Source organism: Lepidochelys kempii, chromosome 8 (assembly GCF_965140285.1).
Source record: "Lepidochelys kempii isolate rLepKem1 chromosome 8, rLepKem1.hap1, whole genome shotgun sequence".
In the NCBI taxonomy this organism is placed as follows: domain Eukaryota; kingdom Metazoa; phylum Chordata; order Testudines; family Cheloniidae; genus Lepidochelys; species Lepidochelys kempii.
In genome coordinates, this window is record NC_136387.1 from 4,794,809 (window position 1) to 4,810,721 (window position 15,913).

The 15,913-nt window shown below is 41.5% G+C and overlaps 1 protein-coding gene across 2 annotated transcripts; it reads right to left on the reverse strand.

Moving 5' to 3' along the window:
- Positions 1–914: 914 nt before the first annotated feature.
- Positions 915–15,742, reverse strand: SAP30L (SAP30 like). Of its 2 annotated transcripts, XM_073355267.2 has the most exons (4): positions 15,127–15,740; positions 12,658–12,780; positions 10,210–10,308; positions 915–6,631 (listed from the first exon to the last, which is right to left on the reverse strand). In XM_073355267.2, exons 1-4 carry the CDS (start codon positions 15,310–15,312, stop codon positions 6,503–6,505), a joined length of 537 nt encoding a protein of 178 aa, XP_073211368.1. In that variant the 5' UTR covers positions 15,313–15,740; the 3' UTR covers positions 915–6,502. The 2 variants fall into 2 exon arrangements, with proteins under 2 accessions (XP_073211368.1, XP_073211369.1); XM_073355268.2 differs by lacking the exon at positions 10,210–10,308 and having other exon boundaries at positions 15,127–15,742.
- Positions 15,743–15,913: the final 171 nt, after the last annotated feature.

The following is a 15,913-nucleotide window of genomic DNA, read 5'->3' on the forward strand; positions in this document are numbered from 1 at the left end:
GGAAAGATCCGAACAGAGATACAGAACACTTTAGGGAGGGGAAAACAAACAGCTCTCTGGATGCAGCTAATTCTCCCTTAGATCTTGGGGCGGTGCGCCCCACCATTTCTCTGGAGCTGCACATGGTTAGGATCGACACTCACCTTTCATCTGGTGAACACGCCGTTTAAAAACGGACCCAAGCGGATGGTGCGTAGAAGGACCCTTTAGAGTATTTTTCAAAACGAAGACAAGCATGGTGCTACAACAGGCGCATAAGAGGAGTCAGTCACAAAATAAGAATGAATCAAATGGGAAACAGTGGATTTTACTGGCTGGCTGCCCATGGCAGGGAAAATCCCACATGATGGAAGGTACATTATCCTCTAAATAGAAGACTTACAAGGCTGTCCAAGTGAACAGATTTTATTAAACAAAAGGTTTCAGAGTAGCAGCCGTGTTAGTCTGTATTCGCAAAAAGAAAAGGAGGCCTTGTGGCACCTTAGAGACTAACTCATGAAAGCTCGTGCCCAAATAAATTGGTTAGTCTCTAAGGTGCCACAAGTCCTCCTTTTCTTTTTATTAAACACAAGTTGTCTTTACATAGCATTGGGAACATTTCTTGGCTCATACCCCCTACACTACAAGAGGCCTTATGTCAGAGGAACTACTCATCCAGCTAAGGAGTTGGTAAGACTCCTTTATTTGACACAGGGGGATGGCATTTTTCCTCACCCCTCTACTTCCCCTCCCATCTCTGCAATACTTGAAGTCCTGGGGACAAAAAGTCAGCACAGGGAATCAAAGTGAACCCAGGTGTCCTATGTGGCAGTGAGAAGCACTACGTCTAGATCATCCCAGGAACCAAATCTCCTAAGCCAGTCACTGGAAGCGAATCCTATTCAGAGAGGCAAACAGAGGGAACTTGGAGCGTGTTGCTAGATAGATCATTTATTAAAAGTGAAACTCAGGCATTTATAGCTTTGTCTGACAGGACAGAGTTAAAGTCTCATACACGGTGGGAGCAGAACATTTTCTACATCTCAGAGAAAATTATACAGTTTCACTATAAGTTACTAGAGTTACATTGACAGTACACAGCTATCTTACATCAGTAAAAATACAAGATATCAAAAACATTTGGCATAAGATCAGCACAACATGTGGGAGGCCGTAATGAAAGGGAGAATGATTTTTTTTCTCCCAGTAAGCCTGGTACAGAGTAAAAGGATTAATTTTTTAAGTTATCCGATGCGTCTCCTCTCGGTGTTCCAGCTGTGGAATGGGACAAGACAAGAGGGATGAAGACAACAAATGAAAGGCAAAAACGCAAACCTCGTTCTTTTAAAAACAATAATGGAAATCTATTACGTCAGAGACCTAAGAACCTATTGCAAACTATTTTATACATCAGACCTGATTGTAACTGAAATTCAGAATTTAAGGCAAGAGCCCTCCCACTCCATGAACACTATTTAGTTACTTTCCAACAGAGCTGTGGGTAATGGATAACATGGAAGTGAGAGCAGAGGTTTGTTGCAAAAGTGAATGGACTATCTGGTGCCGTTAAGAGTCCTGTTTACAACTAGAAAGCAGAAACCGAAAACTGAACTTTACCACCTCTCTTATGGTTGATAAGCCCTAGCTGACATGAAGGAACAATAATGAAAAAGAGCAATCAACAATATTCTATTGTGTCTCCATGATGGGCCCTTTAGTGAATCCACTGGGCAGTAAAATGGCTCCCACCTAAAAGTTTAATGTTCCCTCATCTCAATAGTTTAAATTTTAAAGAGAAAACGATGCTAGGGCATTGCAGGAGTAAGAATGGTTTGCTGTTTGAAACAAAAAACAAAATCTTTTCTATCAAGTCCCCCTCCCTGACCACTTCCATTTACCTACCATGATTTCCCACCAGTATTTACATTAGAACCTACCGACAGAAGTAAAGTGCATGGCTCACCCTTTCTCCTTCCCACTACATTTGCGTTTGGCATAAAACACTCATCGCAAAATTTAACACTGTTTAGCTGACTCTTCTTAAAAATGTGTGCGTGAAAGAAGTCCATTTAGCTGGGTTTACATTTGGACCATGTCCTACATGGAGTTCTCTTTGCTATGCTACCTAGTCTGAAATATGTTTGCTGTGGGTTACTTTGGCTCTAGATTTCACAGCTGGTTTGGGTAAGAAGCCATCCTACTGACATGTCTGACTTTCAGTTGCCAGACAGATTTGTGTGTATGTTTTTTTTGTTCGGCTACACATCAAAAGAGCCTCCAACTTTCCTTAGAAGCACGCCTGCAGGTACCAGAGAATTCAATAAAGTCGGAACAACCTTAATCCTCCACTTTTCTGGATCTTAGGATACGTATAAACCACAGCAGTAAGAATGGCACAGCTGTGGTGCTGCAGTTGTGCTGTCCGTGGCACTCTAGAGTAGATGCTTCCGTCACCGACGGGAACGGCTTTTACCACTGACGTAGGTAATTCACCTCTCGAGAGGCAGTAGCTAGACCGACGGAAAGAATTCTTCCGGTGATCTAGCTGTGTCTACAGCAGAGTTAGCTCGACCTAACTATGTTGCACAGGGCATTACATTTTTCACAGTCCCGAGAGATGTAGCTAGGCTGACCTAAGTTTTTAAATCAGGCTTTAATCAGCAAAAGAAACATTAAATATTACTGCAACAGTTTGCTCAAGATATGCAGTATTCAAGATACAGACACAAAACGAGGCCTTGAAAGATGAACACAGAACATCTAAGGACAAAGTGCCCCCTAAGAACTTGCCAGCTTTATCAGCTGCACTTTCCAGTCATCACAATGCCACTGCCCCTAATTTAATCCTATCACAGGACACTTCAAATTCCCTTGCTTTTTCCTTCACTGAGCTCAAGGGATGAAAAAGGTCAGTGATTTCTTTTTCTTCCCCTACAAATACTAGGGACCAGCATAGGACCACTACACAGGATTAAATTAACCCACTGAAGAAGCCTGCAGGAGGGACTCTGAGTTCCATCGTAAGGGTTTAGGGTCTGATCCAAACCCTAATGAAGTTGACAGGAGTCTTTAACTGGATCAGGTTCTTATGTGGACAGGAGGGTTTCCTATGGGCCTTCTGCACTGGATGAATTCCACCCAGAGACTTGGAACAAATTATATACGACTACTAAAGTTTGCGCACCATGGTTGAGTTAGACCGCATTTAAATCCCGTCTGTGAAATGCAAATTCTAAAAGTATCAAGGTAAAAAACTTACACCTTGTGTGAATGAACCACATCCATCAAAGCAATTCTGTTCTCCTGCATCTTCAACAAACCCTGTCAAAGTGCTGAAAAATTTCACACCCCTGAGGCTCAAAAAAAACATTTGCTGTTGAGCATTTAAAACCTGTTGGACAGTATCATTAATGGGCGAGCAGCACAATCAAACACACACAGTGGCATTACACAGAGCAATTGCATTGTTGCGTTTCTGATTATTAAAGTCTAAATGCTCCGAGAGCCACAGGCACTCTGAACATGGCTATTGCTGCTGAATTGACGTGTGATGTCAGTGTCTAGCGTGGGTAGCCACATGAGTGACCAGTCCCTCCACCAAGACACTTGCTCTCAGGATCAAGGCTTGTTATTCTAGCGGAGTTGAGAACAAGAGAATAAGGCATCTCCAAGTGTTCATAAGGCAATGGGATCCCAGGGATCTGAAAACCAAAGATTCCTCTGCTTCTTTGGTGTCCTTCCTCCAACCTCTCCACCTTACAAACTCCTGCTAATGGCTGGTAAACATCTTTCCATCACCACACCTTAGAATAAGATTTTTTTTAAAAAGTAAAGTATAATTGCTTAAGTGAAACCAACAACAATCATAAATTTTATATCAAACACTTAGCTCAGAAAATTTCCTGAATCCCACCTCTGCACAAAAACATTCCAATGAATACACCTGAACAGATGGAACCTGCCACCATATTTCCTTTGTAAAGAATGGCTAAAACACTGCAACAACTTTTTTTTTTTAAGAGCAAATAAAGGAAAAAAAACCCCTAACAACCCCACACAAATTCCATTTTTGGTCTGGAAATCAGGATGAGGCATAACCTACTCATAACTTGAAGACAGATTTTTCCTTAATCACTCTCCTCTGGGTGCATGCATAAAAACTCTGAAGTTAATTATGCAGTCAGAGAACATATCTTCTAGGCATCTGTCCTGAATTATATAAAGCAGATCAATTGACTGATATGGGGTGTTTATTTCATCCTTCCAATAAGGAAGGGACCAGAATAATGGAGACTCTTAAACACTCAAGAAATATTGATGCAAGACATTTGCTTACCATTCCATACACTCCTTCACTGCTTGTGTCAAAGCGCCTTAGGATATGTCTATATTGCAATTAGACACCTGTGGCTGGCCTATGCCAGCTGACTCCCAAGGGACTGTTTAATTGCAGATGTTTGGGCTTGGGCCTCACAAGGTCCTAGAGCCCCGGCTCCAGCCCAAGCTCGATTGGCTACATGGCAATTAAAAAGCTCCCTAGCCCCACGAGTCTGAGTCAGCTGGCACCGGCCAGCTACAGGGTTTTAACTGAAGTGTAGACATACCCTCTGATCTAAATAGTTTGTAAAATTCATACTGAATTGGAGTCTGTGATGACACTTGAAACAATCCACATCCTTCAGAAATGCATCAGATTAAAATGGAATATCTCTATCACTAGAAGTATTTTCTGCATGACACTGGACTTATTAAAAAGGCTGAAGTTTCTTGGCAATCTATTTGGAACATAAGCAAACACTTGAAAGCTCTGCAAATAAACTCAGTTTGCTTAGAGTGGTGACCTTAATTATTTTACCAGATACTTTGGGAAAGCTTAAGATTTCAATAAGTTATTGTATGAACGGTCTGTCTTGCACAATAAGCAATACATACAATATTGAGCTGTGTCTCTTATATTTAGCTATTCAAAGCTACAGACAGTTTCTGCATGTTCAAACCCACAACTGAAAAATTCTAACCAAAGTTCTCCACTGTTCATTTTGCTGCTTAAGGCTTGTTTCATATATGCTCATCAGGTGGGGTCTTGGCATCTCAGAACAGAATAAAAAGATTAAAAAGCTAAAACAGCAGGGGAGTGGTGTGGTTTTTTAAAAATCACAAAGACTACCTTGAATTGAATTTGAGGTCACTGGAAAATGACAGGTCACAATGCTCTTTAGGTTCCCCTTGCCAATTTTGTTTAGGCTGTGAAGATTTGTAAGAACACCTTGGCTTGAAATGACAAAAATGAGTGATTTTAACTTTACTTTTAAAACATGCAGTTACAAAGGACAACTGTGTGCCATTCTACGATCAGCATTATTTCTAGGAAATGTAAATTTAATGCTTATGAAAGGTGAGTGCTTTGACACTCTGTCCATTGCCAAAACAGTGCAGGCAGATGCTGTTCAAATATCGCTTACGCTCGTGTTAGTACACTGGTGACATATCTACCGCTCCTAGAATGGTTTATCTGAAACTGAGACTGGAAGTCAGACCAATCTGTGAGCCAGTCTTGTGACGTGGACCTGCTGAAGACCAGATTGAGAATAAAGTCACTTGTGTGATTTATACCTGATCTGGCCCAGGATAAAGGCTTGAGCCATAAGCCATTGCTTCACCTATCCCCCTGAGCCTAGAATTCAAGAGACACAACAAAGATTTATGTGAATTAATTGGGGCATTTTTAACATGATCAAACCAGTGAATTAATTCACAATATTTGCCTAAATGCCACATATTTCCTTAAATGCCATAAGTCCAGAAAATGCAGATGTTCTCAAATGCTTAAAACAATTCAATTAAATAATGAGTTTTTAAATAAGGTAAAGCAGATGAAAAGGTTGGCAATATCAGTTTGGTTTCCACATGATATGATGTGAGAAATCCATTTTCAAACCAATCAAACAGCGTTCACTGAGTGGATTTGGTGAATTGTAGCATTCATTCACAGAAGTTTGGAACTTGTAGCACTGACTCAGAGAAAGTTGGAGTGTGTTCAGGTTGTGAGCAAGCTTCAGACAGACTTCTGACCCATGCACCTTGATTCTGAATTATAATTCCACTGCTGTTCCAGTCCTGAGCCAAAGCGTGTTGCATGGTGGTTTTGTGATGCAGACTGAGACCACTGAATTCTTTTTACTCATCACCAAAATCACATTCGGAAGCAGGCTTCCAGAAGTACTTTAACACACTGCATCAATGAACTTCAAAGCCACAAAGTCCTACTGATATCTTTAATTCTTCCTATGATCTTTATTCCTTCATTCCAATGTTGGCTTTGACTGGGAAGAAAGTCTTCTTAGGCATGTTGGATGCATGTTTTCAGATAGTCCTGACCAAGAGTGTCTATATCATGTCATTCACACACACAGCATTTAAAATTTTTTACAATATAGTTTAACAGTCTTTATAAGCTTAAAATGCATGACACCACCTGTTCCTTCAATATCATGCTTATTCTCATCCAAAGTCCAACTCATCTTTATTCTAGTTGCTTGCTGCTTTCTGATTTGTGGTCCAGCCTGCTCTTGTTGGTCTTTACCATGTAGATAAAGTAAGCAAGTGTCTCCTTTTCATTCACAGGGATATTTCTGAAGTGGCGGCTAATGGTCTAAATATTATAAAAGAAAAAAAAAAAAGGCAAATTCTTGAATTAAATGCAGAAATAAGCAGAGCTACAGTTTGGTCTTTGTTCATCCTGACATTGATTTAAGGCTGTCAAGTAAAACACACTTTTATGCAAACATGCACTGATTTGAACAGTCAGTCCTCATTTACCCCTTCACTATAGCTAGAATGTGCATATGGGCAGAGAGTTGTCTTGCTAAATCAACAATTTCAGGAGCCAATTCACAAGTGGAATTTGGAAGCCAGGAAGTCCTCCTTTCCTAGGAAAGCATTACAACAGGCTAGTATTTTAGTTAGTAGTAGAAACCACCTCCCCAATCCATTCCGTGCCAAGTTTGCTTGGAGAGAGTTTCCCCATGACTCAATATTTTAAAGAAGAGTGAAGGAAAGCTATCGCCAAGCTTCGCTAAAGTCATCCAAAAGAGGTAGAGACTTGGCAATGTAAACAATGCAGCTTCAATGGACCTTTGCCCACATTAAAACACATTGGAAGCTTTCATAAAAGGAACTGAAAGGGGATCCACAACAGAAAAAAAGCTAGGGCTGCTATCTCAAACTCTGGTAACAACCCTGGACAGTTAGGTTGCTTTTCTCATCCAAAGGATAAATCTAATGTAAAAAGGGTCTTGCTGGGCCAGGATTAGGAGATGTGCTTTCCCCTATGGTGGGAACATCTCTTTCAGTACCCAGCACAACTCCAGAATTGGTTTTTGATGCAGGTTGAACAATATGAATCACTCCAAGAAGACTTATGGAAGTTTGAGTTTTCCTTACGGTGGGTTAGAAGCAGATGTCTAAGAGCCTCAGGCAGAAGTGATTCAAGCATGGGAGCTGGACGAGGATCCAGCGTAGGGTCAAAGCTGCTCAAACTTCACAGGAAATCTGGGAAGTGTGTGACAATTTTAAGTTAGGCTCCCCTTAAGGTTAATCTCTGCTTGCATAATAGTTTTGCTGGGGATACTAATGTAAATGTGCTTCAGTACATAGCGCTTGCCAACAAGAGGGAATTGAAAGACTGCTTACTCATTAGCTAGAACACTACAAATACATGATATACCAATGAGGATCTACATCCCACCCTTCACCTTGTTACTCTATGCCATATACTGTACAACATTATCAACATTAATTCTGTACTCTACTTTGAAAATGAGCAACAAAACATTTTACAAAGCCGCCAGAATTTTGCGTGCTGTATGGTGGTAAAAGTCCTGGGCCTGCAGAAAACACAGTGCAATTTCTGCAGAGGTAAGGTTAACCTGATGAGAGCAGAGCTTCCCTAGGAACACATTCAGGTGAAATCGGGGCAGGAGTGGGGATTCTGTAACACTGGCCTGAAGCACAACTGCCTTGAACATTAGAATATCTATTAAGGACACTACATCTATCTGTAGTACTCCTTGTATAGAAGAGCTACCCAAACTCTTGTCTCAAGTGGAGGACAGAAGGAGGAGACAGCTCTTTAATGGCTTATTAAGAACAGCCATACTAGGTCAGACCAATGGTCCATCTAATCTGGTATTGGGTCTTCTGACAGCAGCCAGTGCCAGGTGCTTCAGAGGGCATGAACAGAACAGGCAATCACTGAGTGATCCATTCCATCACCCTCTCCCAGCTTTTGTCAGTCAGAGGCTCGGGACACCCAGAGCATGGAGTTGCATCCCCGATCATCTTGGCTAATAGCCATTGATGGACCTGATAATTTTTTAACTCAGTTTTACTTTTGACCTTCACGAAATCCCCTGGCAACGAATTCCACAGTTCTGACTGTGCATTGTGTGAAGAAGCACTTCCCTTTGTTTGTTTTAAACCTGCTGACTATTAATTTCATTGGGTGACCCTTGGTTCTTGTGGTATGTAAAGGACTAAACAACATTCCTTATTCATTTTATCCATGCCATTCATGCTTTTATGGTCATCTATCATATCCACTCGTAGCCATCTCTTTTCCAAGCTGAAAAGTCCCAGTCTTATTAATCTCTCCTCATATGCAACCTTAATAATTTTTGTTGCCCTGCTCTGTAATTCTTCCAATTCTAATTTATCTTTTCTGAGATAGGGCAACCAGAACTGCATGCAACGTTCAAGGTGTTGGGAGTACCACAGATTTATACAGTGGTGATATGATATTTTCTGTCTTATCTATCCCTTTTCTAATGGTTCCTAACATTGTTCGTTTTGACTGCCACTGCACACTGAGCAGATGTTTTCATAGAACTAGCCACAATGACTTCAAGATTTCTTTCAGAGTGGCAACAATTACTTTAGATCCCATCATTTTGTATGTACAGTTGGGATTATGTTTTCCAATGTGCACTATCAGCACTGAATTTCATTTGCTGTTTTGTTGCCCAGTCAACCACTTTTGTGAGATCCCTTTATAACTCTTCACAGTCTGGTTTGGACTTAACGGTCTTGAGTAATTTTGAATTGTCCAGAAATTTTGCCATCTCTTTACCCATTTACCCCCTTTTCCAGATCATGTATGAACCGCACTGCTCCCAGTACAGATCCCTGGGAGATATTGCTATTTATCCCTCCACATTCTGAAAACTGACCATTTATCCCTACCTTGTGTTTCCTGTCTTTTAACCAGTTACTGATCCACGTGAGGCCTTTCCCTCTTATCCCACGACTACTTACTTTGCTTAAGAGCCTTTGGTGAGGGCCTTTGTCAAAGACTTTCTGATAGTTCAAGTACACTATATCCACTGGATCACCCTTGTCTACAGATTTGTTGATCCCCTCAAAGAATTCTAACAGACTGATGAGGCATGATTTATTAGGTAAGCAAGGTATGTCAGGATCATGGAAGGAAAGAGAGAAGGGAAGAACTGGGTTAGTGACTCTGCTTTTAATATGAAGAAATGCAGCCCAACTGCACTAGGCAGAGAATGGAGAAAAACGAAAACAATATGACATTTAAAATGACTGTTAAATCATGCTGTATGCAGTGTAGTTATAGCTCTGTTGGTCCCAGAATATTAGAGACACAAGGATAGTGAGGTAATATCTTTTATTAGACCAACTTCCATTGGCGAGAGAGAGAAGCTTCTGAGCCACACACAGAGCTCTTCTTTGGGTGACCTGAAGAAGAGCTCTGTGTGGCTCAAAAGCTTTTCTCTCTCATCAACAGAAGTTGGTCTCATAAAAGATTACCTCACCCTCCTTGTCTCTCTGCTAGAATGTGTCTCAGGAGTTTGGTTTTACAGCTGTCCCCAACTAATAGCTTGAAAATTGGTAAATACACAGGACAATAAGAGTCCATTTTCTGATTCTATTCACTCTGCCATCATTAATCATTCACTTTTTAACGAATTAGATGGATGGAAAGAAAGGAGAACAAACAACAGCTACTGCAAAATGTTCCTCAGGATCCTTCTCATGGGAAGGAGAATACACTTATAGCAATTCACTGGAAACCAGCAGCAGAGCATCTGGTATGTACTAGTGATAGAGTCAGTGCAATCACTTGTGTCCAGAAAATGGATGTCAGGTTGGGGAACCGAAAAATACATTTTTCTTCTGTTATAAAAAGCAACTCCCCACACCCTCGCTTACTTCTGCTAGCTGAGCCTTATTGAGGCCAGGCCTGGTCTGTAACTTGTAATGTCTTTTGTACCGTCGCAGCGTGTTCACTTGCAGCTGGAACAGGTCAACCTGGAAAACAGATGCAGGATGACTGGGGTGCAGATGTATCTGAGGAGAGTAGCTCAAACTGGCACTTACTAGCTCAACAGGACTGTTCTGTCTGTATTCAGAGCCACATGGGCTTGCTTTAGTGACAAATATAAGTCTACTTTTTAATTCTTGTTAATGTTGCAGAGCCAAAACAGTCTCAGGGGAGAGAAATTCTGTTCTGGCTCATATACCACAACAGAACGGTTAGCCAATTTACAGCTGTAAGGCCAAATTCTGCTCTCAATTACACCTCCGCATCCTCAGTAATCCTTTCACTTGTAAACTGAGTGAATCTGATAAGCAGGTCATTTACACAAAAATAGTCCCCCAATGCCATTTTTAGAGAGTTGTTTTTCAGAGAAGAACCACACTAAGAATTATAGAGTTCTTTGTTACAAACAGAAATCATAACTCACTGCTGTTCCCACAGAGTTTAGAAACTTGTGGCTGAATACCATCTTATTACCCACTGAGCAAATGGCTAATGTCATAAACTGTTGGGTTTCCGGGCACTGTGAAGGAATGAACTCAACCAGGGATATTTCAAAATGTAAACACACAATTTCTACAGTGAGAGTGAAAAAACTGCACAAAGGGCAGGCAGAAAGTGCGTGCTTCAGTAACAGTCCAGGTGAAGGGAACTTTAAATGTAAATTGAAAAACTCCCTCTTATGTTTTAAAGTATGCGTTGAATGTTACTTAACTTTTGTTATCTGCAGCATATGGCACAGAAATTTAATTTTGTTGTTAGTAATGTTTTTAGGAACTATGACGTCCTGCCACTGGCTCCTGTATTAACTAAGCAACGTATTAGCGTGTCAGGTATGAGAAATACCTCTAAAGCAAATGAGCCAGCCCAGAAGGGCTCTGTTAAGTAATTATTTCAATTTATTATTGTAGCACACTTAAAAGTGTGCTCAATGCCCAAAGTACAAATAATAATACCACCTAATACCATCAGTAGATCTCAAAGCACTTTACAAAGGAAGTCAGTTTCATAACCCCATTTTACAAACGGGGAAACTGAGGAATAGAGAAATTAGATTAAATAAGATAATGTGGCTCTTGTCTCAAAGATTTTATAATTTATTTGTTTCATGGTTTAATACAGGTGTTAAAACAGGTATATTTAAAGGTGTTAAATACATAAACAAGTGTTTTTAATTTATAAGGGGGGGGGGTCACACTCAGAGGCTTGCTGTGTGAAAGGGGTTACCAGTACAATAGTTTGAGAAACACTGGTTTAAGAGTATTATTAAATAATGCTGCTCTGGGATGTAAAAAGTATTATACATATTTCAAAACTGCACAACATCATTGAATGTTGCTTAGTTAAGCCCACATGGGCTGACTCCATTACCATAGTGGAGAGTCTGAAAGCTGTGATATCCCTGAATGATGCATGCTGGGTTGTAGCACCAATCAGGAATCATGCAGTACAACTTGACGTGCATTCATTTTTTTTTTTAAATAGTAACTTTAGAATAGTGTATATGCTGACTACCCCCTTACTTGTTGTTTAGGCACACTCTATTAGAACTGGAAGAAATTTTTCAACTAATAGATTTGCTGAAAAATGCAGTCTCAGGGCAACTGAAACTATTCACGGTTTTTGGTCAAATTCAGTGAACATTTTCAGCTGAATATATTTTTTTTAAAAATGTAAAAGTTTTGTTTTGAAATTTGGGTCAATTTGTTTTTTAAAAAGCGTTAAAAAGCGTCACCCCCCCAAAAATGTAACAAAATAAAAACAAATTAACTTAGGGTCCAATGAAACATTTTGTTTGACCCAAAAAACAATTCTTTTCACTTTTGTTTTGGCAAGAAAATAAAATTCTGTTCAAAACAAATTCGTTTTTATTTATTTAGGTGGTTTGGCCACTGAATTGAAAAATAAACTATTTTCTCAGCTCTACTCCCTGCATATAAAATTGTAGGCTTGGACTTCTTTTCCACAAATCTTTTCAATTCCTCTTTTATAGAAAGTTTTAAGTGGACATGTATATAGAAGAAATCTAGTAAAGCCAGGAACTGGATCATTCCAGGGTGATGAAAGAAAATGGAATATGCTCACAAAACAAAATCAGAATAATCTCCCTCAATATAAAAATTATTCCTGAAGGCACTGTTACTTCCATAAGAATTTAGACAAAGCTGCAATTTCAGTGAAAGAAAGAGTCTTCACAGATATATGAAAGTGCTCAAATGTCCCTATTTCATGGACTTGAAAGGATGTATGCCTTCCCCCCAAGACAATAAGGTTCATGAAATTTGAACACGGCAGACACTGGCAATAGCAGCCAACATCCGCTTTTGTAAGACACTTACTTCTGGGACATCCATCTCATGCTCAGGAGAGTCTCCTCCATCATCGCTAGTTTTCCTCTTCCTTTTGTTTCGGACACTCTGAATGAAATTCTTGTGGAAATCACAAATATACAGGTGCCTTACCTAAGAGTAAAAAGTGGGGGAAAAAGCAATCAGAGTAGTTATTATATAAAAACACTGTATCAGACTACGATCAATTATAAAGAAATAATACACAGGACACATTTGCTGCACTACATTTAACACTATGAAAATTGGTATATTTGAATCATGAATACTCGTGAATTATGGAAATAAGCTCATCGTGTGAATGGCTAGGGCTGAGAAGAGGCAGAGGAAAATGAAGGGTTCCTAACAGCCTGAGTTGAAATTCAATCTCTAATAATAATGCTAAATTTATGATGTCACATTCACTTTTATGAAACCAATCAAATGTCACAAAATAAAGGATGAATTCTCTACAGGATCATGTCTCTTCACTTCTGAATTGAGCTGTAGCTGAGCTGTGAAGAATAAGGTTCTGAATCTGTGAAGATTTATGCATGTGTTTACCTTGATGTACACAAGTAATCCCACTGAAATCAGTGAGATTACTAACGTGCATGTTTTCAGGATCAGGACCTAACCCCTTACCAAACAACAGAAGAAGACAGACTAACTGACTACTTTTTGTACATTAGAATCTTATGTACGCTGCTACTCTGAAATCTTTCTAAAAGTTCGCCCCAATATGAAAGTCCCTGTTAAGAGGGCATTTTCTAATGAAAACTAACATTCTCTAAACTGACTGTAAATGACAGAAATGAGTAGATGCTAGTCCAGTACAAATGCCTTTAAACTGTAAAGAAAGCACTTTGTACAGTCAGTTTAATCCTTTCTGCCCGTTTAGTTATTTCATTGGTTTCCCCTTTCACTTTTGTGGTCTTTCATATGTAAGAAGGGAAACAAAATATTAAAAGATAGTAAAATTTGACTCACATTAGAAAGATTCAGGGACTACTCTGAGAGGTGAAATACGTGATTTAAAAAAAATTACTAGATTTCAAGTTGAGTCTCTCTCTTTAAAGTGATTTTCTCCCTTGTTGCTGTGTGAAAGATGGTCACAAACAAGAGGAAAAGTGAAATCAACCATATGAAATATGCCATTAAATGGACAAAGTACACTCAAATTAAAGCAATATGCCATTAAATGGACAAAGTACACTCAAAGTACACTCTAATTTCTTTCAGTTGTCCTAATCTTATGGCTGCTTATAACAACTGCAGGCAAAAAAAAAAAATTCTGATGGAAGTGAGACTTATGCTGATGGAGTTACTTTAAATAGAAACTTTCTCCATAAAGACTATGGCTGCTGAGCTCAGATGTATCCTCCTCCCAGTGAGGGTCCCATTTATAGGCCTGACGGACCGATGTCTCTTAAAATGATCATTAATTGGCTGGCAGCAGATAAGCCAACCAATAAAGAAGCTCGCAATTTTTTTCATTTAAAAAATGGTTATGTCAACTGTTCAGTCAGATGTGACAGTTTTTAAATGATTGCTTCATGGGAACAGTTCGAAGCTTTACTTATGTAAATACCTCCCAACTGGTCGGGATCTGTGGAATTAAAGTTACCTCTTTAGTAATCACAGCAGTCACAAGTACCTAACAGTGGCTGAAGTGGTACTACTGTCTTCAAAACTAAGAGAAAATGGCCTTTTCTCTATCCTTCCGCACAACATGCTCACTGGAATGCAAGATGCTTCTCCTCGAGCACCTATCATCTGGAAGGTTTCAGAGTAACAGCCGTGTTAGTCTGTATTCGCAAAAAGAAAAGGAGTACTTGTGGCACCTTAGAGACTAACCAATTTATTAGAGCATGAGCTTTCGTGAGCTACAGCTCATTTCATCAGATGCATATCGTGGAAACTGCAGCAGACTTTATATATACACAGAGAATATGGAAGTCTGGAAGTCCTTTTAAATCTCTCACTACTTTACTAGCCCTACTTCTCACTTCATCGCCAGTTGATCTCTCCCTCTCTCTTCTTCCAGACCTTTTCTCTGTCCTCTACATCTTTTACAACATTAGTAGTGATATTTAAATCTGTAAAATCGTTTGGAATAAAGCCTGCAAAATAAAGGGTCACATTAGGTATACCTACACTTCCTATTCCCTTCAGAGGGGGAAAGAACCCTAGCATTGTCAATCCGGTGTCTAAAACATTGCCAATGTGGCTCAATAAACACAATTTGCAACGTTCAAGGCACGCTGTCTTCAGTTTGGTCCCAAAATCCATGCAATGCCAGGTGTAACTGCAGTCTGGTGGTACCAAACGGTTGTATAAGGCTCCTCCCCTGCACTGTAAAGCAGATGCTGGGTTCCAGCCCAGAAGAGGCCACACTGCAGTGGCTCATGAACTTCGCAGAGCACTGTAGGCGCCTTTGGGCCACATAAATGCAAGGCTGCGACCCGGGTTGCAACTCACACTTTTGTCGATGTCCAGCTTGAGCTTCTTCTGGGAGATGCTCTTCTGGATCCTCTTGCTGAAGGAGGCATTGCCGGCCGGGCGCACACAGCGGTCCCCGTCATCAATCAGGCAGCAGCTCTGGCCGTAAAAGGGGGCAGCGGGGGGCCCATCCCGGCTGTCCTCCTCGGTGCTGAAACCATTCATCGCCCGGCCCCGCCCGGAGAGTAATGGCAGGGAGACACCCGGTGCCTCCCAACGGCGGAGACTGCGACCCCCGCAAAGAGAGCGGCTCCAACACCCAGCGCTCCCACCCCCCCGGGGGGCCTAAAAACTCCCGGCAGCGTCCGAGCCCGGGGCCCCCTAGAAACTCCCGGCAGGTCCCAGCCTCCCCCCCGGGGGGGGGCCTAGAAACTCCCGTCAGCGTCCCCGAGCCTCCTCCCCGGGGGGGCCTAGAAACTCCCGGCAGCGTCCCCGGGCCGCCCCAGGGGCCCCTAGAAACTTCCGGCAGCGTCCGAGCCTCCTCCCCGGGGGGGCCTAGAAACTCCCGGCAGCGCCCCCAGGGGCCCCCTAGAAACTCCCGGCAGCGTCCCCGGGCCGCCCCCAGGGGCCCCCTAGAAACCCCCGGCAGGTCCCAGCCCCCCCCCAGGGCCCCCTAGAAACTCCCGGCAGCGTCCCCGGGCCGCCCCCAGGGCTCCCCTAGAAACCCCCGGCAGGTCCTAGGGGCCCCCTAGAAGCCCCCGGCAGCGTCCGAGCCCGGGGCCCCCTAGAAGCCCCCGGCAGCGTCCGAGCCCGGGGCCCCCTAGAA

Excerpts from the sequence above, each read along its gene's own strand:
- SAP30L (XM_073355267.2), bottom strand. The coding sequence starts at position 15,312 with ATGAATGGTTTCAGCACCGAGGAGGACAGCCGGGATGGGCCCCCCGCT. Across the intron at positions 12,781-15,126 it reads AGCTGGACATCGACAAAAGT|GTAAGGCACCTGTATATTTG; the intron begins GTGAGTTGCAAC and ends TTTTACTCTTAG. Across the intron at positions 10,309-12,657 it reads ATGAGATGGATGTCCCAGAA|GTTGACCTGTTCCAGCTGCA; the intron begins GTAAGTGTCTTA and ends TCTGTTTTCCAG.